Source organism: Pagrus pagrus (assembly GCF_965226575.1).
Source record: "Pagrus pagrus genome assembly, chromosome: 21".
NCBI lineage: Eukaryota > Metazoa > Chordata > Actinopteri > Spariformes > Sparidae > Pagrus > Pagrus pagrus.
This window is the reverse complement of record NC_140208.1, coordinates 26,529,107-26,550,895: the sequence shown is the minus strand read 5'-3', so window position 1 is coordinate 26,550,895 and position 21,789 is coordinate 26,529,107. Positions and strand designations below refer to the sequence as shown.

At 42.7% G+C, this 21,789-nt stretch overlaps 1 protein-coding gene across 2 annotated transcripts in view; it reads left to right on the top strand.

The window, feature by feature from the left end:
- fasn (fatty acid synthase) overlaps positions 1 to 21,789 on the top strand; it is a 127,146-nt gene that overhangs the window by 63,343 nt on the left and 42,014 nt on the right. For both annotated transcript variants that reach the window (XM_084341495.1, XM_084341494.1), the window contains exons 24-28: positions 1,881 to 2,045; positions 3,955 to 4,070; positions 6,768 to 6,922; positions 11,303 to 11,506; positions 11,706 to 11,856. In XM_084341495.1, coding sequence (XP_084197621.1) covers positions 1,881 to 2,045; positions 3,955 to 4,070; positions 6,768 to 6,922; positions 11,303 to 11,506; positions 11,706 to 11,856 — 791 coding nt within the window. The remainder of the gene's footprint in view (positions 1 to 1,880; positions 2,046 to 3,954; positions 4,071 to 6,767; positions 6,923 to 11,302; positions 11,507 to 11,705; positions 11,857 to 21,789) is intronic.

The window sequence follows — 21,789 nt, the reverse complement described above, 5'->3', positions numbered from 1 at the left end:
AATTTAGTAAGGCAGCATCTGGTGTAAATTAAGCCCTTTCATTCATAGTCTCATCTCATCTCATCTCATTTTCTTTCCGCTATTTCCCTATTGGGGTCGCGGGGTGTTGCCGCTTTTATCCCCCCCTTTCGGGGGGTTGCGGGGCTACTGGGGCCAAATCCAGCTCTCACCGGGCGAAGGCCAGGGTACACCCCTGGATGAGACGCCAGTTCATCCAGGGCCCTCTGATGGCAGAGGCTGCCTTGCAGCTTGCAAGGTGCCAACTGCGCATCAGGAGCAGTTTAGGGGTTCAGCATCTTGCTCAAGGATGCTTCGGCACGTTTCATTTCACCTTTCATTCATAGTGTTTTATTTAATTATATAACTTCAGGTATTTTTTAAAATTATTTATTTAGATATGTAAAAACATTAATTACCATGTGATTCAGACTAACCTTGTTTGTCTGTCCAGTGATTTAAATAATCAATTAAGGTATGCTGCTCTCCTTATTAGATGCCCTTTTAGATCCCCTGTTTTTTGCTGCTGTGCACAATAGGTCAGTTCCATTTCTGTTATATATACCCCTCACACATTGGGCTTATCCTTACAATAACCAAATTAATTTATGAAATAAAGCCTTTAATGTGATCTCGGATGAGCAGTGTGTTGGTTCTTGTGCATCAGTGAAGTTTAAAGGACCATTGATTTGTGTGATGATCTGCAGAGAGGGCTTCTACCTGCAGCTTGTGTCTGTCTGTGTGCCAGTGTGTCTGCCCATCTCTGAGGAATAATTGTGTAAAAACACAATCACAAACAACAGTGACACTATGTCTAATTGATTATCGGCATGTTTTCTTGCCAGATGTACTCGGGGCAAGCAGAAAAAATAGAACAAATGCAAACCGCAAGAAACAACCACTACAGATTGCAAGCCGGACTCAGAGCTCCAGCGCGCCCTGATGTTATAGCTTAATGGTTTAATACTATCTGGAGTCTTAATATTGTGCCATGATTATCGTTCGCCCGCAGCTAAGAAAATTGGTAATTTGTGCTCTTGTGAACTCATTATGGATCAATAGGGTGTAGGTGCAGCGCTGTTCATAGTACTGAAAGGGAGATCAACAGACAGACAATAGGACAGACTGAACATGTGAATTAGTTCAGTTTTTTTAGTCTTCTACTTTTCGTTGGTGTAAATAAAACTGTCGGCCCTAATTCCATTTATCCATTGTAGCAAAACACAGTAATGAAATGACCAGGGTAACCAGGGTTATGATCAGCTGTTGCTACTAATCAGCAGTTTCTATGTGCCTCCTTCTGTTGATGAGTGATTATTGTGAATGCTTTGATTAATAAATAACGCTTTGTTCATTATTTTTGATGCATTTTGTGACTTTATCTCTCCCTCTGATTACTGGAGCAGCACCTTGTCTGCTCCCTCTCGTGAGCACGATATACTTTTTGCATGCTCACATCAAATGCTCTGTTTGTGATTTTTGATGCGTTTTATGACTTTATCTCTCCCTCTGATTGCTGGAGCAGCACCTCAAAATACTTTTTCTTGCGTGCTCACAAGTTACTTCCAAGAGATATTACGAGATACTGTTTTCGTGCTCTTGCGATTTTATCTCGTGCTCACCAGAAATGTAATGACCTTTTTTTTGGTCCCCTCAGGGGCTCTGCACAATGTTGGGGTCTCTTAGAATAGAAATAGTTCCTCAGTTTGATAGAACCATTATTCTGTCAATTTGCATAATTTAAACATCCCCAAAGCAAGAAACTCAAAGAAATAATTATTTGATAACCTATTTTAAGTTAAGTGTGTTGATCCAGTAGCTAAGATGCTAACATCACATCGAATGTGTGATGTTTGGCTGATATATCTTCCTCTTTTTGCCAGACTGAGTGGGAGAAGGTGTTCTCTGAGGCCTCTCTTAACCTCATAGCTGTCAGGAAATCTTTCTATGGCTCGGCTCTCTTTCTTTGTCGCTGTCGCTCTCCGGATAAAAAGCCAGTCTTCCTACCTGTGGAAAGCACTGACTACAAGTGGGTGGAGACACTCAAGGTGAGTTCTATAACATTCTGTGTGTGTCTGGCTTTTGAAATGTCAAACAGTGTCCTGAAAAAAAATTTTTTCAAGTCAAAATGGCAGGCAAAATGGAGTTAAAATCTTTTTCTTGTGTTTAGACTTGACTAGACGATTGGAATGAACTTCTCACCGGTTTTAATAAAAAGTAAATTAAGAGGTTGAAACTGAACTGAAAATTCTACTCCTAGACAGCTAACAAAAACAAAGATGACTTGGGACCGACCTACATCATAGATTCCCCTTAGGCCGTATTATCCCTCATGATCCTCTACTGCTGAAATTTTTAGTTACTCAAAACCACCAAAAGGAAAATTGGAGATGCCACGTTGTTCTAGCTGTGCTCCCAAACTGTGGAACAGCCTTACCTAAACATTTCAGAGAGGCAGCCTCTGTTGAGACTTTCAAACAACACCTAAAAATACATCTCCTATCTCTCAAACTAGCCTTTCGCTACCAACACTAACTACGACATGCTGGCTTCATGGTGTCTCATATGCTGTTTTTAATCGACATTTGTTGCCTTTATATATCTAATGTTTTTCTTTACATGCTTTGTTTTAATTAAACCTGTGCTCCTGGTTATATTGCTTAAAATTATAAAGTTTCACTTGTACTGTATGCTTTTCCTGTATTTATCTTTTTATTCTATAAAGCTCTTTGAGCTACAATTTTTGCATGAAAAGTGCAATAATAATAACAATAATAATAGTAATAATAATGATAGGGCCCAACTGATATGGATTTTTTGTGGCGGATACGAAATGCCGATACTAGGGAGTAAAAAATTCTGATAACCGATAAATCTGCATTTTGAAACTCAGACATTGAGCATTGTTTTACTGCAAGGCATGTCCACATGAATATAGCATTTAGGTAATAGGTGCAGTAGGTGTATAAGCAACATAATAAGTAAAGTTACTGGCAAGACATTATTTGAAATGCTCCTCTCTGATGCCCTCTAAACGTTAATTCACATTTTCTCTATAATTCTGAACCATTAAGTCATTATGAACCGACCAAAAACGCCTTTTCTTGCTTAACGTTACCAAAACATGTCCTCTTTTGCAATATTTCTTTTTTAGTGTGTAGTGGTCACATACACTCAAGAGATGACCAATGCCTCTGCTATTGTTTGCAGGGGGAACTCTCAACTCTCAAGTTAATCCACTATAAAAAAAACAACAAAAAAACAAAAACAAACACCCGGTGCGCTGCTGTGAATATAGCCTTAATGTGCTCAGTCATAAGGTTAACGTTATGTGGCAAAGTGAAATTATGATCAATAAGAGTGACATGACTGGTTGTTGCAGAAGAGTAAAGGATAGGGGCGTTAACATTACATTATTCATTTACTTTCAGGCCAGCAATGCATTTCTCTAAGCACGATTGTCCCCCCTCCCCTCTCCCCCGCTGGCCTGCACTTATATTAAGATAGATTAGCCTAACTTTATCTTGCTAACACAACAAACAGATAAACATGACCGACATAACGAAGCACATCATCACAAGTGGGTTGAATTGAAACAGAAAACTTATGGAGTCATTGTGTATCTCACAAACTAGTTATAGATTTACCGTGGACGCAAACTGAGAGACTCTTCTGCGTAAAAATGGAGTTGGAGCACGCTCTACTGAATAAATAGCACACGGATATTGTTTCTAAATAAAACCAAGTCATACAGTATTCCCTGCAATTTATTAGGAAAATAAAAGTTATCGGCTGATTATTCTCAGATATAATAGGCTGGCAGATTAATCAGTCGCGCCCTCAATAATAATAATAATGATAATAATAAGAACAAGAATAATAGTGTGTTATTGTTTTTACGTAAACAAATGTGACATTAATCATACTTGTTGGTTACTGTATGGATATATGCTGTAGGCAATGATGGTGGAGTCATCAGACTGTCCAGTGTGGTTGACTGCTTCTCAGGCTCACTGTGGCATTGTGGGAATGGTCAACTGTCTACGGCAGGAGCCAGGTGGCAACCGAATACGGTAGGACATATCCTCTACCATACATACTACTTTACATTTTGTAACAGCAGCAGAATTGGCCTGATCCCAATGTACATAAAGTGTATCATTTGTTAAAATCACAAACCTACATAAACAGGTCACACAACTGCCACCACTGCTCCACAATGTACAGGGCTCCAGACTGCAACCATCTGGTTGCATTTTGCGACTATTTTTGGAGGCTGTTCTACTAAATTTTAGAACTACGAGCCCTGCTAATACGACCCCTGTGATTTTCTTTTTTTTTTTTAAATCATCATCATCATCATCGTGTGAAACACCAGGAGCAACATTTCTGCTGGTAACATTTTGCTATGGCTGCCACTTCAATAAAAAAAAATCACAAAAGCAAACAAAAAGTTTCAGCTGATTTACTTCCTTAGTATATACACAGTTATTATTAAACACATTTGTTACTTTACCCATGAGGCCCGTGCTCTCCCAAGGAGAGAGGGAGGGAGTGAACCTGTGTTTGCACACAGGCGAGTGGTGACCCATGACCAGATTATCATAGTTTATGAAACCCCAGCATTGTAAGGATACAGCCATTTCATACATGAAACGTCGCCTATGTAAGGTGGTTCAACCGATGTGCCTTCAACCTGTGCTGGACTCGTTCATATGAGTCAGATCTGTTTGTCTGTTAAAGAGAATCCAGTCTTTGATGTGAAAACATCAGATTTCTACATAGTCAGAGAAAGTAAATGTGCTCCTGCTCCAAGTTCAGTTTTGAAACACGGAGCATTTCTCCTGTCAGGCCGCTGACACCACTGTTGGAGCAGGGCTGACATTTTGGTGTCCAAGGCTGGATTAGGATTTAGTGCCCCCAAATTGCAGTTTATCTCATCAGTAAACCACCATCAAATGTTTTCTTTGTTGATTCCAATTGAGCAAGATGCATTTCTTTGCTATATAGGACATGATAATCCTCTTCCTGCGTGTGGCGTCCAGTGTCTTGTCCAATTCCGTACCAAAGATGTACCGTGTTGTTGGTGTATGCATAATTGACCCTTTACATGTTTTACAACGATGACATCTGGGGGATGAGTTAGGAAACATTTTACTTAAGCGGAATGGAGTAAGGTATATCCATTTTATTACAGGACAGTGAGGAAAAAACATTCTGACATATAGTATCCCACTGATCTTCATCAAAAGCACGTCCCATATCCTTCTGCCTTATGTTCCTAAGTGGGGTCAAGGAAGAGCTGTAATGGTCCATTAAAGCACTATAAATTACAGAGGTTTTTCCTTTTAATGATGTGGATTTTACCAAAATCTCCTCGAGATTTGTCAGCCCCAAAGACAGGCGTTTTTCCCCTTTTAAGGTGTTTATTAGATGGCGAATTTGTAAGTATTCATAATAGTCCTGTTTCGAAATTTCATATTCTGACATTAAGTCTGCAAAGGACTTGAGTGTATCCTCGGTAAACAAATGTTGGAATTGATGTATACCATTTTCTCTCCACTTTGCAAACAAGGAACTACCAATAGATGTTGGCAGATATGGGTTTAAGGATAAGGTGGAAAGCCTGGAGATTTTGCCAAAATTCCCACAAAACTTATTTATATCTGACTGTTTAGACTGTTGTAAACTACATATGTTTTTGTTATTTGATGTAGTGCATTTATATTGTTAATGAATGGTAGCAAGGTTGTAGAAATAGGAGTACAAAGTTCTTTTTCTATGTCTATCCAGTGTGCATTGTTACGTCTTTGCACCCAGCTAATCAGGCCCTTTGTCTGGGCGGACCAATAGTACATCTGTAAGTCTGGTAATGTCAGTCCCCCCTTCTCTCTAGATTTTGTTAAAGTTTTAAAAGCTATTCTTGGTAAGGAATTTTTCCAGATGAAAGAGGTTAACAGTTTGTTTATAGATTTAAAGAATGTTTTATCCAAGTAACAGGGCAGTGACTGAAATAAATAACTAAAACGGGGCAGAACATTCATTTTAATTACATTAATTTGTCCGAGAAATGAGATGGGGAGCATTTTCCAATGTTCTAATTCTTCCTTAACCTTTTTAAGTAATGGAATGTAATTTATGAGGTAAAGATCTTTAAGTTTTAGAGCCACATTCACCCAAAGATATTTAAAGCTGTTTTGAGCCCAGGTGAACGGTGAGATGGCCCTGAGTCTATTAGAAACTGATGAATTAATTAATAAAGCATTGGATTTTGTCAGATTGGTTTTATAACCTGATATTGTTCCAAATTTAGTGATAAGGTCTAATACTGCTGGGATCGATCGCTCGGGGCTGGTTAAGTATAGGATTATATCATCAGCATATAGTGAAATTTTGTTCTTTGTTTTCCCAATATTGATACCAGCAATCTCTTCAATAGCCTGTATGGCTTCTGCAAGTAGTTCAATTGCCAAGTTAAATAAAAAAGGAGATAAAGGGCACCCCTGCCGGCAGCCTCTAAACAAATCAAATTTTTCAGTGAGGGTATCATTTATACATATTTGGGCTTGTGGATTGCTATACATAGTTCTGACCCACCCAATACATTTTTCACCAAGGTTAAATTTCTCCAGAACGGCAAACAAATATGACCACTCGACCCTATCAAGCACTTTTTCTGCGTCCACGCGAAAGTAGTAGGGCTTTTCTGTTGTGTAGGGCCGTGATGCCTTTTTTAATGAATTTCTCTGTTTTTTCCCTTCCTTCACCAGCTGTGCATTTGTGTCCAATCTAAACAAGGCTTCAGCAGCACCAAGACTCCAGCCAGCTGATAAATCTTTGCGGAGGGTGCTTGAGGGCGATCTGGTAATGAATGTGTTCAGAGATGGACACTGGGGGGCCTTCAGGCACCAGCTCATACCTTACGGTACAAAATCATCAATGTATCACTTATTCTGATGGACTGATATGCTTCTGATTCTGTTGTCCACCCTAACCATAAGCTGTGTGAATGCAGTAGAACAGTACAACAGTGGTTATTTGACATTTACAACCTTTTACATGCAATGTTCTGAATTAACATTTTTCTCCTTTACGCTCAACATACCTTTTTTGTTCCAATGTTACGCTACATGGGACCTAATTGTAGCAGCAGTTCTGGTCATCTTTGGCTGCACATATACCACAGTGTAGCCTAACGGATGGAACACATATCCTGGTGGACGTGCATTCCGCAACGTCTTGCTATTCATTTTGGCGGGCATGAAAACAGGTTAGAGCAGTCATACAATCAGAATAAGCAGCACGGCTCATGTGAGGCTGCAGAGGCACATCATCTAGAGATTCACAGTCATGCCTATTTTTTCCACGACAGGCACGCAATTCTCTGAAAAAAATACACCTGGAAATGATCAAGGGACAGTCATATCAACATCATACCAGTGTTTCACCACAGTTGTGTCTGGACCAATGTCTATATCTGTATAGACAGACAGAGACAGTGAGCTGCAGCATTTCAGCAACGCAGCCATCACACTCAGCCGTAATGCAACAGAAAATGAACATTGACAGTTGTCATGCTATCGCACTGCAAGAGCCGATGAGCTCCACCGCTATCTGAGCCTCTTGTTAATGGCAGCTAGTCGTCAAAGATAGCTGCAGCAAAGAGTATAGCTAGCAACAGCTGGCGGTTAAGCTGCCCCCGATAGTTCTGGAGCATCCCTCAAATTCTGGCCATTTCCTATAAATTAGATCTTCAAACCATATTTAGTAAAGAAAAAATGTATGTCTTTGGTGAAACTTCTATTGCTTCCCCCACCCTCTGGATCTCACTCCACATTCAAGAAATCCCTCAAAACACACCTCTTCAACACTGCTTACAACTTTTGACCTCCTAGTTTTATGTCTCTTTATGTGTTTTTGTTTTGTTGGTTTCTTTTCTGAAGCATCTTTGAGTATTTTGAGTATTCGTAAAAATGAATTATTATAGGAGATACACTACTATTAAATGTAATTTTTTAATCACTTGTGAATAATAAAGCACTCGTAAATAGGGGCACCACCTCCATTCTTTTATCTTTTTGACTAATCCAGAGGAGATTAATCAAATTCGACTAGACAAGGTTAACTTGAATCAATATCAATCAATTCTAATCAATTTCAGATCAATTTATTCAATCTCATAACTGAAGCAGTGACTTCTACACACAGTTACCATTGGTTCTCCACATTAAAACAAACCTGCACAGACAGCAACATACGTAAATAAATGAAATGGCAAATTGAACAAATGATAAGTTAACAGGTAACAGAAAGATGCTGAGTCTGTAATGACTAATTTAATGAGTTTATGAATGAAATATGTGTAGATGGTGAAATTACGGGATGGGTGAAAGCATCTAAATATTACGAGAATAATTTAACGCTAATGGAGCCCTAATCAAATTTCTCCTAAGCTCAAAGAATCTAATCAAAGCCAAAGACACCAACTCATATTTCATACGTGTGTATCCAGCAAAATGATGGATGGTTAGCCTACTTTGAAGCATCGTCTTGTGGAGTCAGCAGGCTGCGGCTTTCGTCTCCAGTGGCCTTTCTGTCGCTCAACTGCAGGCTGGCAGTCTTGGTCCAGTAGCTGGCGGGATGGCACAGCTTGTAAAAGAGTGTCTTTCATTGGAAACCGCTCACACGGTTTCTTAAACAGCCGGTCACTGTAACGTCTTTGGCCGCGTTTCCCAGATTCGTTAAGAAGCTCTTAAGTGCTAAGATCTTCTTAGGAGCGCTCTTAAGAACGCTGTGAAAGAAGGATGTGTTTCCCAGAGTCGCTCTTAGCTTAAGAAGATCTTTCACTAAGAAGGAAATGTAAGATCGAGCTGACCCACTCTTAACAGCCTTCTTAGCGACCGAATGCTCAGTGATCAAGCGCGTCAGGGAAATTTATATCATCCACTTTGCGAAATAATAAAACAATGCTCAATGTTGAAATGCGCTCATAGCTGCGGACCACTGGCGCAAGAAAAAAAAATAGAAAATTGTAGATGAAAAAAAAACCTTTTTATTGAATTACACGTTTAAGTTTTCCACAACATCTGCATATATGAGTTTATAGTACTACACATAAAAAAAACAACAACCCTGTGGCATTTCACAGATGTATTAAACTCAGCTGAACCTCATCCAGAGAGGCTTCACCTGCTACTCTACAGTATATAAATGCGTTGTCAAAGTCCGCGCGTGTGAGAAACCATGGCTGCAATACAGCACATTCTCGCTGCGAACCAACAGCGTCGCCGTGCGCGAAGCCAGACGGTTTACATAAATGCATACGTGCGTCAGCACTTCTCCCCACTGGACGTGCTGTCAGACCGGGCTGTCCAGGCAAAGTACCGGCTGCCCCGTGCGGAGATCCAACGGCTGATCACTCTGTGCTGCACCTCCGGGCTGAGGCCAAAATTGCAGTGGGTTGCTCTCTGGATGTGTGGAGACACCAGAGTGATCAGCCGTTGGATCTCTTTGCCTGGACAGCCCGGTCTGACAGCACACACACACACACACACACACACACACACACACACACACACACATAAAGAGGTGGGTGATCGATTTGCCTGGCATCGATTGATTCAGCACAGCAGCACCGCGGTGGACAGCTCCCACTAAGAGCTTCTTAAGAAGCTTCTTTGGCTTGATCTTAAGGTTCTCCTAAGAAGGCAGTTAAGAACGCATCTGGGAAACACCCGTATCTTAGCGCTCCTTCTTAGCCGAACCCTTCTTAAGAGCCTTCTTAAGTCCTTAAGAACGATCGAATCTGGGAAACGCGGCCTTTGTTAGTGATGATGATCTTAATGAAGAGGATGTTCTTCTTCTGTCGCTTTGAGTGATGGTTCTTAGGTTCTGACTGATAAACTAATTTAACCTCTTCTCTAAAATAACTGAAGGATGGTTCGGTGGCCTATCGAGTTATCCGTAGTTACTTAACCGAGAGAATTTCAAATTTTCAGGTCACGATACTTAACTGGATAAAACAAATTAAAACAGAACTTTGTTCTGGTAGAAACTTAATGAAAGTTGAAGTACTTAAAAAAAACGATCGATACGGTAAAAAAAAAAAAAAAAAAAAAAAAGAAAGAAAATTAAGGCATAAGCAACTCTCCTGAGAGTGCTGTCTTGAAGAGAGTAAAAGTAGAGAAGAGTAACAAGAGAGTGAGAGAGAGGGATGCTTCTCAGTTTTATTAACACTGATATCAGGCATGACCCAAATGGGCAGGGCTGCCAGTGTTCGGGCTTTAGACAAGATTATAAGTCTAAAACTCACAGAAACTAAACTAAACTAACATTTTTAATGTTTCAAAATCGTGTTTCACCTTTCCCTGAATGTCACCATGGCTTAATATGTGGACTTCTTATTAACACAAACCACATGAATCACTAAATCATTAACATTCAAAAGAAAATTAAAACTTGGTCAAAACATCTAAACACACTTGATTATACCATAGAACTAATCACTTATACACATTTCTTTTAGTTCTAGCCTAACACTTATTATATCAGGGAATACTTTAAACATTGACTGGTAACATGCTTAAATGAGTTAGAAAAAGGTCTTTTGAAACTTGTTCAAATCATACCAGGGCTCACCACTAGAAGGCACTGCGGCTCCATGGAACACAGGACATTTTTACACATTAAATATATATCACAGTCAATTTTCATCACAGAGAAATGTGAGTAGAATTGGTTTTATGAACTTTTCTTCCTGGTTAATAATATGTTATCCAGAAGATTAGGTTCTGGCTTAATAGTTAAAATCTGGAAGAGTGTAGAAACCTCTACATAGGAATGCAGAAAGATAAGGGAGGCAGAGCCATAACTTACTCTGGGTGTCAGCCTGATCAACTGAACCTCACTTGACCCTTAAAGGAAAGGTGTGACTGTCTCCGGGGGGTCAGCAGTGATGAATTCAGTTTGACAACTAAAAGGGGGCCCTTAAGATGAGCGTGATAGAAAAGGTGGTATCTGGGAAGCGTCCGATTTGACGGCTTTATTACAAAGGAAAATACAGTTCTTCTTGCCAGATGCAGGTAGTGGAGACTACATCGCGCCTCCTGGTACAACAAAGTCAACTTGCAAATCAAAGGAATGTTTACCTTGCAGAGAACAAGGCCTCAATTTACATCTCTGAGGAGAGGCATGAAACACATCTCAAATGTGTTCCTACATTATTATTACTATTCATATTGATTTTGCATATGACCGCAACCTTACACTTTCACTGAAACATTTGTCTGTGTTTTGTGGTTTTCAGATCTAAAGGAAGAAATGACAGAGCAGGCTTATGTCAACGTGTTGACTCGAGGTGACCTGTCTTCCCTGTCCTGGATTGCGTCCCCTCTCCGCCACTCTGAGACTAGCAACCCCAACGTGCAACTGTGTTGTGTCTACTACAGTTCACTCAACTTCAGAGATATAATGCTGGCCACTGGCAAACTGCCACCAGACGCTATCCCAGGTAAGAGAGTGTATAGAAGACACACAACAAGGAATCTTGCACTTTCTTGGTTCTTATAACAATAGTAACCAACTGCATCTTGTGGATAACTGTTATTATAATTGACTACACTAATATAGAAATAGTATACCTAATAAGCCAAATTGTAAGCAACCATATTTAGACAACTTACTTCTCCTGTTCATCATACATTCTGTAGGTGGCCTATCTCTGCAGCAGTGCATGTTGGGCATGGAGTTTTCTGGTCATGACCCCACTGGTCGGCGTGTGATGGGGCTACTACCTGCCAAAGGCCTGGCAACAAGTGTGGCTGCTGACAAACGGTTCCTCTGGAATGTTCCCTCTAGCTGGTCAGTGTCACATTTTTAAGAGTGTGTGTGAAAGATAAGTTTCAAATGTATTGTAATTTGTTCTAAAGACCAGTTCACATCATTTTACACAAAACAGTCCTGTAGTATGTACTGTACATGTATACTGGGCTTTCAAAAAGAATGTGGAGTAGTCAGCCAGAATGAACCTATGAGACTTGATATTAGGGCCCGACCGATATGGATTTTTTGGGGCCGATGACGATACTGATTATTAGGGGGAAATAAATCCGATAACCGATTAATCGGCCTATCCTTTTTATTGCTGAGTCAAGCAGCATATTAACATGACAACCATCCAACAGTAGGCCTACAACAAGGCACCATTAGCTACTGCTCTTCACGCCGACAGGAGGACCGACTGATCATCTCAGTAATATACCACGGACTTACCATGAATCAAACTCGGACCAGAAAAGCGTTTTCAACTACTACCTCCCTCCCCCCTCCCCCCTCCCCCCTCCCCTCCGTTGGTCGGTGCCTCCCTGTCTTAACTCACGTTACTCATTTTGCTCCGGTCTTATCTGGAGACATGCAGCTGCCTCAGTGAGAGAAGTAGCTAGTCGATTACGTAATGTGTACTGTTATGTTTATTCTACCGTTACTGGCACGGCTAATATGTGTAGCAAGGCTAATAGCAGATGGCTAATTCTAACTTTAGCTTGCATATTACATAGTGCTTCAACGTTAACTCGGCGTGATCGAGACCAACACAGCGGGGAACACCATGAAGTGGGTTGACCTGAAACTTGTTGACTTATTGTTTATTTCACAAACTTGTTTATTTACCGTTGAGGTGGACCACTCTCCTCCGTGCGTCCCTGCCGCTGCCTGCTCCAGATCAGTCACTCTGCTGTGTTGTGAGGTGGTTAGTGGACAGTGGATGGAGTTTATCATGAGGTCGGTGCGCCCTCTACAGGATAAATAGCCTGATGTCGGGGGATCTTTTTCAAATGGGGGAAGGTTTTCAAAGTGAAACCAAGTCTTATTCCCTGAATTTTATTTCTGAAAATATCGGCGACAATCGGCGAGTTTTGGCCGATTACCGATTAGTCTCAAACGGGCTATAATCGGCCGATTTAATCGGCTCGCCGATAAATCGGACGGGCCCTATTTGATATATGGAAATGTCTTTAGAATATTGCTTCTTGTGTGGACAAAAGGAAGCACTGTGCTGCTGTTTTTACTGACTTGTCAAAAGCCTTTGATTCAGTTGACACACATACTCTGGTCCAAGGCCCCGCAAATATTATGCTCTTGTATCCCTTTTGTATCAAAGTGAGTGTCAATGTTTACAACTTCAAGAAGGTGCATCTAGCCTTCTGGGGTCCGTTTCACAAAGCAGGTTCTTTGTGAGAACTTTGAGTCTAACCTTGAACTCTGAGTTGATCCACTCTGAAATAGGAAACTCTGAGTTTTCGGTTCCAGAACAGCTGATTTGAGTTAGTTTGATCAACTCGGAGTAGTTTCACCTGGAGTTAAGCGCGTGCACCACAAGTATAAAAAGACAGCATCAATGGAGCCCCGATTCGACGAGTCACCATGGCAACGGGGAAGAGGAGGGCTAAGTTTTCACCCCACTGGAATTGGAAATATTAATGCGCTCATACGGTGAGTTTGAGCATGTTTTAGAAGGAAGTGTAACACCGCTGCAGCAGCAAAACAGAGGAAGATGGTGTGGGAGAACATTGGTGCTCGGGTCAATGCGTAAGTTTAAATGTAGTCCTTTGCAATCACAATAATATTACAGGGGGAAACTGCCATCTATGCAGCCAATCACACTGGGAAATCCTGAAAGAAATTAAAATTAATAATCCCAGTCTGAGGTTGCAGCACAATGTAATTAACAGAATATTATTTAATATTCATTTAATGGATCTCTACATCATTCACCTGCAATCCTGTGGAACTCCTCCTTGATGGCTCTGACAGGTTTATGTCCAGGGAAAATGATAAAGATGGGTAGTAGCCGTTTCAGGGCGAGGCACACTTTTCTGACCGCTCTGCATACTGTTGCCTTGCTCAAGTGCTCTGCATCTCTGACGTTGTATAAAAAACTCCCATTTGCGAAAAAACGCAGCGCAACACACAATATCTGCTGGGATGTGAGAGCATGACTTCGGTTGGTAATGTTGGAAATGTAAGGACGAATTACTGTAGGTTGTGTATATAAATGATAGACTGTGACGTGAAACGGTGCCGCTCAAAAAGATAATTGTCTGGAAATGCAAGAACATCTATGCACGGTCTGATAATCATCTCCTGACGAATATTTAATTCTCTGCGCAGTAATGCTGCACCTTCATCCATGGGATCATTATCAAAAGGACATGCCATGGTAGTGAAAATAGTCATCACCTAATATAACTTCTAATGTAGGCCTACTGACTGATTTTTGCAATGATTTTCTCAAAAAAACAGACGGCAGAACTATATTACGCCAAAACTCGCCTGCTGACTGAATGAATGAGGAAATCAATAATACCGTGCGTGGCTGAAAGAGGGCAGAGACAGAGAGAAACTCGAGGTTTGTTGAGAAAAACCTGGTCCCGACCAGGTTAGGTTCATAGAGTATGTTACCATGGTAACTGACCGAGAGCTTAAGTTACCTCTTTCTGTGAAACAGGCTAGAGTTACTCCTCTTTCTCTGGTTTGAGTTACCTCCCTTTGTGAAACGGAAAACTCAGAGTTTCCCTCATTTCAGGGTTAACAGACTCAGAGTTTTCACTAAACCTGCTTTGTGAAACGGACCCCTGGTCATGAAAAGAAAAAAACACCATGAGAAAGACTGACAGGAATAGCTATCAGGTAAACTTGTGGTTTCTAATAACAGTCACATTAAGTTAATGCGCTCACTTTGCTGTCCATTTCTGTCCGTCTGTCCTGCCAATATAGGTTGTCAGCATATTCCTTTCTTTCCTGTCTGTGTTTTTATTCTTCAGCCCATTCGATTGCTGTGCTCTGACTTGACTTGACAAACATGAGACTGAAATACAACTCACGTTATTTATTCCGTTTGATTATGTTAACGGGTAACAGTGCTAAGTTTTCCTTCAGGGACCAATGCTCCCAAGGTCCAAGGGTCCTGGTTCCACCCACCATACTATAGTCTCTTGAAAACCTGTGGGAGACACTTCACACTAGATGATATTTGGCTTGATGAATCATTAACATTTAATCGTCACAAAAACAGATCAAGATTCCCTTTGAACTGTTTGAAAAGTATAGTAGGGGCAGTATTTCTATCAGTCCTTGATTATGGGCCTGATATGACATAATAAGCACCTGTATCTTTACCTCTATAAATCCCTTATTCGTATTTCACCAAACTATACACACACATCTATGCTGGATGGGACCACAGTGACGAGGCCCACGCACAGGCTTGAACCCAAATGCACCACTCAAACAGTTCAGGATTTTTCTTGAAATCAAGGTTTACTTGCAAAAACAGGTAGGCACACAGGAAATACAAAAATGAGATCAGGCAAACAAATCACAAGGACATGGGCATCATTCACAAGAGCTTGGAAGTGAGTGTTAGTGAGTCCAAAAAGCATGACCTAATACTCATAGTGACCATAGTGTTGATAGCCATCTTCCACTCGTCTCCCTCCCTAATACTTACCAGGTGATATGCATTTCTCAAGTCCAGTTTCATGAAAATTTTAGCACCTTGTAATAGTTCAAATGCAAAGGAAATAAGTGGGAGGGGGTACCTGTTTTTGACGGTGATCTCATTGAGACCAGGGTAGTCGACGCAGGGCCGGAGGGACTTTTTGTCAATGAAGAAGAATCCCGCCCCTGCTGGAGAGGAAGATGCCCGGATAATCACCGCGTCGAGAGAAGCAGATATGTTTTTGGTCATGGTCCCCCTTTCAGGGGCTGACAGGGAGTATAAGCAACCATTAGGGGGAGATGTGTCAGGAAGGAGATCAATGGTGCAGTCATAGTCCCGGTGAGGAGAGCGCAAGGTAGCCCGGGCCTTGTTAAACACCTTCTAAAGGTCTTCTTTAGGAGGATTGAGGGAAGGGAGGAAAAGGTGGAAACTCAACTGCTCAGTATTGCCGTTAGCAGCCTTCACTTGGAGAGGCTCAGTGTGATGAGTGACCCCGTATAACAATCTCCCGTCAAAAGCGCTGGCTTCTAAAGGTTTGGGGAAAGAACAAACAGTCAGCTTGAAACGTTTAGCTAGTTCCCAGTTCATGATAGTCATCAGCACCAGAATCAATTAATACTTGCAATTTTTCAGAGGAAAAACGAGTGGTTACCTCCATGTCTGTGAGAGAGCAAGATTTGTAGACGGGAGAAGTTCAACTCACCCATGTCCTGCTCTTCACTGGTAAGCCCAGCCTTAAAAGGTTCAGAAAATGGCCGAGCTGCCTATAGTATATGCACCTCCCCTCCTGCAGACGTCACTCCTCCAGGGCGAGTTTGGCTCAGCTGAGCTGCATAGGTTTGTCCAAAATGCGTGGGGTAGCAGAGGGCTCCATAGGTTAGGGCAGGCGAGGAGACCGGCAATGAGGAAGAGGGTGGTTGTCCTGGGAAGACCCCCACTAAGGAGTGGGGATGTGTGTGAGTCGAGACATCTCACGCTCTCTCAAGCGATTGTCGGACTCATTTATTGTACTAGCAATAAAACTCAAGTCAGATAGCCATTCGAGCGGGATGAGAAGGTCCTTTGAAGCCTTGGCTAGCCCATGGTGAAAGGCGCCCATTAGGGAAGAAGTGTTTCACCAAGAGTCTGCCGCGAGGGTGCGGAACTCGATGACGTAGTCTGCTACTGAGCGTCTACCCTGCCGCAGATTCATCCGGGCATGGGCGGCGGCTGGGCCTGGAGTTGGGCCAAAAGCTGCTGCATCTGCTTGGTGAGTGCGCTCACTTGGAATCAGGAACGGAAACACACAAGGAAGAATGCTGGAACGCTTGCAACTAGAGATAAAGATGAACTGCAGAGGAGACAGGGGAGCACACAGACTATATACACAAGGGAGGAGGGAATAATGAGACACATCAGGGCAGGGTAGACAATCACAGTGGCGATTGGACTGGTTTGTGGCTGGGCTAGGGCTACCCGGTGCTGACTTTCCACTGGATAAATTGCCTCAAGACTTAGGCATCGCAAGAAAACAGGAAACGGAAAAGACTGAACTGAAAACACTTGAAAACATGACCTTAACTTGACAAGACATGACACACAGGACCATATCGGACTCGCTCTACTAGCTGCCTTATGGGGCTTTCAGATGCCACAATGTCACCACTGTGTTGTGAATCCCATTATTTCCAATGGCTTGCCCCATGCCACAGTGTTTTTTGCTGTGCAGAGCAAATTGCCGTGCACCACACTGCTCAGTGCACAATGCTACACTGAACCCCGCAGCAAGCGCAGCACAAACCACACTCTGTGTGAAAAGGCTCATTATGCTTCAAGTCCCACTGGTTTATTCTGAACTTGGAAAATCTGCCTGTAGTCAAGGACGAAATTTTGATTTCAGAGGTGGGGGGGACACAAGTTCTTCTAGTTTTCTATTGCTACTTTTAAGTTTACTGTTCACTTTTTTGGTTTGAATGGTTGTAAAGCATGTAGCAAAACATTTTCACCCAATTCTGTGTTTCACCTTGTTAGTCAACTTCACTCCAACTCAGTACCACCAATTTTACACTTATTTTTGGAATATATGGTAAACAGACCTCATTTCTGCTCTTCCATCTTGTGCTCCTTTACTGCCTGAGCATCTACTGACCCCTGGCTGCTGCTGACCCAGCTAAGATAAACATTACAAAAGGTGGAATATCTATGAGCAACTTATAATTTAATTAATTACAATAATGACAACAAATATTGCTCATGAACTCTCTGCTTAGTCGCTACTATTTCTTACCAATAAAATAATACATTTACACATTTACACAGACTTTTTAGTACACCGGCCTCAACATAAAACTGTACCTGGCCAGTTTGCTTCTTTCATCTGACAAAATATAAGATGCATGGTGTTTGAACTTTGAAAGCTCTGATACAGATCATCATCACCCTCACATTTGTCACAATGCTTAATCTCATGACTAACACATGTTTATTCTTTCAACCTCACCTGTGAGCCTCCAGCCTCTCCTCCTCTACCTCCTCCAGCTTCTCCTCCTCTACCTCCTCCTACATCTCCTCCAGCCTCTCCTGCTCTACCTCCTCCAGCCTCTCCTCCAGCCTCTCCTCCTCTACCTCCTCCAGCTTCTCCTCCTCTACCTCCTCCTACATCTCCTCCAGCCTCTCCTGCTCTACCTCCTCCAGCCTCTCCTCCAGCCTCTCCTCCTCTACCTCCTCCAGCTTCTCCTCCTCTACCTCCTCCAGCCTCTCCTGCTCTCCCTCCTCCAGCCTCTTCTCCTCCATCTCCTCCAGCTTCTCCTCCTCTACCTCCTCCAGTCTCTTCTCCTCCATCTCCTCCAGCTTCTCCTCCTCTACCTCCTCCAGCCTCTTCTCCTCCATCTCCTCCAGCCTCTTCTCCTCCATCTCCTCCAGCCTCTCCTCCTCCACCTCCTCCAGCCTCTTCTCCTCCATCTCCTCCAGCCTCTTCTCCTCCATCTCCTCCAGCCTCTCCTCCTCTACCTCCTCCAGCTTCTCCTCCTCTACCTCCTCCTACATCTCCTCCAGCCTCTCCTGCTCTCCCTCCTCCAGCCTCTCCTCCTACATCTCCTCCAGCCTCTCCTCCTCTACCTCCTCCAGCCTCTCCTCCTCTACCTCCTCCAGCCTCTTCTCCTCCATCTCCTCCAGCCTCTCCTCCTCTACCTCCTCCTACATCTCCTCCAGCCTCTCCTCCTCTACCTCCTCCAGCCTCTTCTCCTCCATCTCCTCCAGCCTCTCCTCCTCTACCTCCTCCAGCCTCTCCTCCTCCATCTCCTCCAGCCTCTCCTGCTCTCCCTCCTCCAGCCTCTTCTCCTCCATCTCCTCCAGCCTCTCCTCCTCTCCCTCCTCCAGCCTCTCCTCCTCTCCCTCCTCCAGCCTCTCCTCCTCTACCTCCTCCAGCTTCTCCTCCTCTACCTCCTCCAGCCTCTCCTCCTCCACCTCCTCCAGCCTCTCCTCCTCCACCTCCTCCAGCCTCTTCTCCTCCATCTCCTCCAGCCTCTCCTCCTCTACCTCCTCCAGCTTCTCCTCCTCCATCTCCTCCAGCCTCTCCTGCTCTACCTCCTCCAGCCTCTTCTCCTCCATCTCCTCCAGCCTCTCCTCCTACATCTCCTCCAGCCTCTCCTCCTCTACCTCCTCCAGCCTCTCCTCCTCCATCTCCTCCAGCCTCTCCTCCTACATCTCCTCCAGCCTCTCCTCCTGTATCTCCTCCAGCCTCTCCTGCTCTACCTCCTCCAGCCTCTTCTCCTCCATCTCCTCCAGCCTCTCCTCCTACATCTCCTCCAGCCTCTCCTCCTCTACCTCCTCCAGCTTCTCCTCCTCCATCTCCTCCAGCCTCTCCTGCTCTACCTCCTCCAGCCTCTTCTCCTCCATCTCCTCCAGCCTCTCCTCCTCTACCTCCTCCAGCCTCTTCTCCTCCATCTCCTCCAGCCTCTCCTCCTCTCCCTCCTCCAGCCTCTTCTCCTCCATCTCCTCCAGCCTCTTCTCCTACATCTCCTCCAGCCTCTCCTCCTGTATCTCCTTCTGCATCTCTACTATCCGTCACCTGACAAAAATATATTGATACATGACATGAACAGTGGGACAATTTGGGGTGCAACAATCATCAATTTTGATGATACGGTTATAGAGGAAAAAGCTTAGTTTCACAATTATCATGAGTTTGGATATAAAATCACATTTGTAATCCGAGGTTTTATTGTATTTTTCCCTAAATCATTCATCGTTGGTGTTTTTTAAACAGTTGCTGCCTTTCAACATAAAAATAATACATGAAAATAAGTGTATCTCTTCGGCATTAAATAGAAGCTTTTTTTAAATCTTTGCATTGTTGGGGCTCTACAGTTATAATAATAATAATAATAATAATAATAATAATAATAATAATAATAACAACAATAATAACAATACATTTGATTTATCAGCACTTTCAATACAACTCAAAGACACTTTACAAGATTATTGAGAGCTTTGTAATTGATGAGGAGGATCTTGAAGTGGATATGCTGCTTTATTGGGAGCCAGTTGCAGGATGGGTGTAAGGCATTTCTTTGAGTAACTTACACTTTGACTTCTAAAGAAATCTCTTATGTCCACTTTTCTTTTTTTTAGACATCCTGGCTGCGCCTAATTACCAAACACACATACGCACGCACGCACAAACGCACGCACGCACATGGACACCGATTCAAACGTTAATGTAAATGAAACCTCTGATATTACAATCCTTCTAGCTGACGTGACCCAGGCTGAACAAACGCCCAATTTACCGTGGCAGATTAATAAGGACTCCTGGGCAACTAGCAGACCGGTGTGCAAGCAAGATGGAGTGACAGCGGGGCCGGCCAATCACACAAGAAACGGCTGAGCCAATCGAGGAGCTTGTGGGCGGTCTAAACTCAGGGAAAACAGGCTTCAGTTTGAGCGGCCGTTTTCCGCTTGGTCCTAGTGCTTGTCGAGTCTCTGTTTACTATAGCGTAACATTGTTTTTGGACGGTAAAAACTGCAGGGAACCACAACGGCCTTTTGAAAAAGTGCAGGGGACATGTCCCCTGTGTCCCCCCCCCAAATTACGTCCGTGCCTGTAGTTCTTGTGCACCAAGCACATGGAATTATCTTCAAAACATTCTCATGATTGACACACTTATTACCCCTGGACAGAGGAGGATAGAGTAGTCAAAAATGTAAGGAAAAAGTAAAATTACTGTTACTTTTCAGTTACTCGAGTGAAGTAAAAGTAGTCATCAAAATAACTACTTGAGTGAGAGTATATGTTATGAGTTGTGTACATTCAGTCCCAGTTTTTCCCCTATATTGATCTAGCAGTGGCGCACTTCCACTGCTGAATGTGACCACCGCTGCTAAATGTGACCACCACTGCTGAATGTGACCGCCGCTGCTTAATGGGACCGCCGCTGCTGAATTTTTATACTTTTTTTCAAGAGAGAGGAGGAGAAGGAGGGGATGGGGAGAGCTTTATTTATGCATTTTATCTCTTACAGTTAAGCTATATTATTTTGCGCTATGGACTCTTCATATAGCCACCGGTCAATTAACACACCTGTGAGTAAAGCATATAGCGAAGAAGAGAGGGCGCCTTGTGATAACTTTAGAAACTAAAGTTGTATTTTTCCTTCCTACTGACACTTCATATTCAGACCAGTTCACACACACGAGAAGAGCAGGAGTCAGTATCAGCATTTTCAGAGGAGGGTAAAAAACTGTCTCGCAGCATCACGTGAGTGTCACACAGTAACGTTACAGCAAAAGCAGTCATTTGATAGAAATACGCGGGGAAACACAGCTGTCAATCAAAGACAGTTGACAGATTCACTCAGAGATATTAATGATTATTTAGGCAGGATTCATAAAAGACGTAAATGTAAGTTATTTAATCACTGAAAATGTTAAATTCAAGTAAATGAGAACTGATAGAATTGATAATACAACACTGTGGTGATGCAAGTAAATTCTAGATAAAAGGAGAGTTTAGAATTAATAATTGTGAGAACGAATGCCAGTAAGCTAGTAGCTAGCTAGCACCCAGTGGATGTAAATGGTCACCTAGTGGGTGATAGGGGTCACACATGAACTAAAACCTTGTTTGTCAAATCATATAGAGGTAAATCCCAGGAAGAGCCCCCATCCTGGGAAATTATACCTCACAGTATATCTGTGTACTGTAAACAACTAGCAGTGTTTGCAGTACCAATGTAGTTTTTCTTAGCTGGCAGGGTGACAGTGTTAAAGGGGAACTACCGTTTTTTACAACCTGGACCTTATTTCTAGCATAA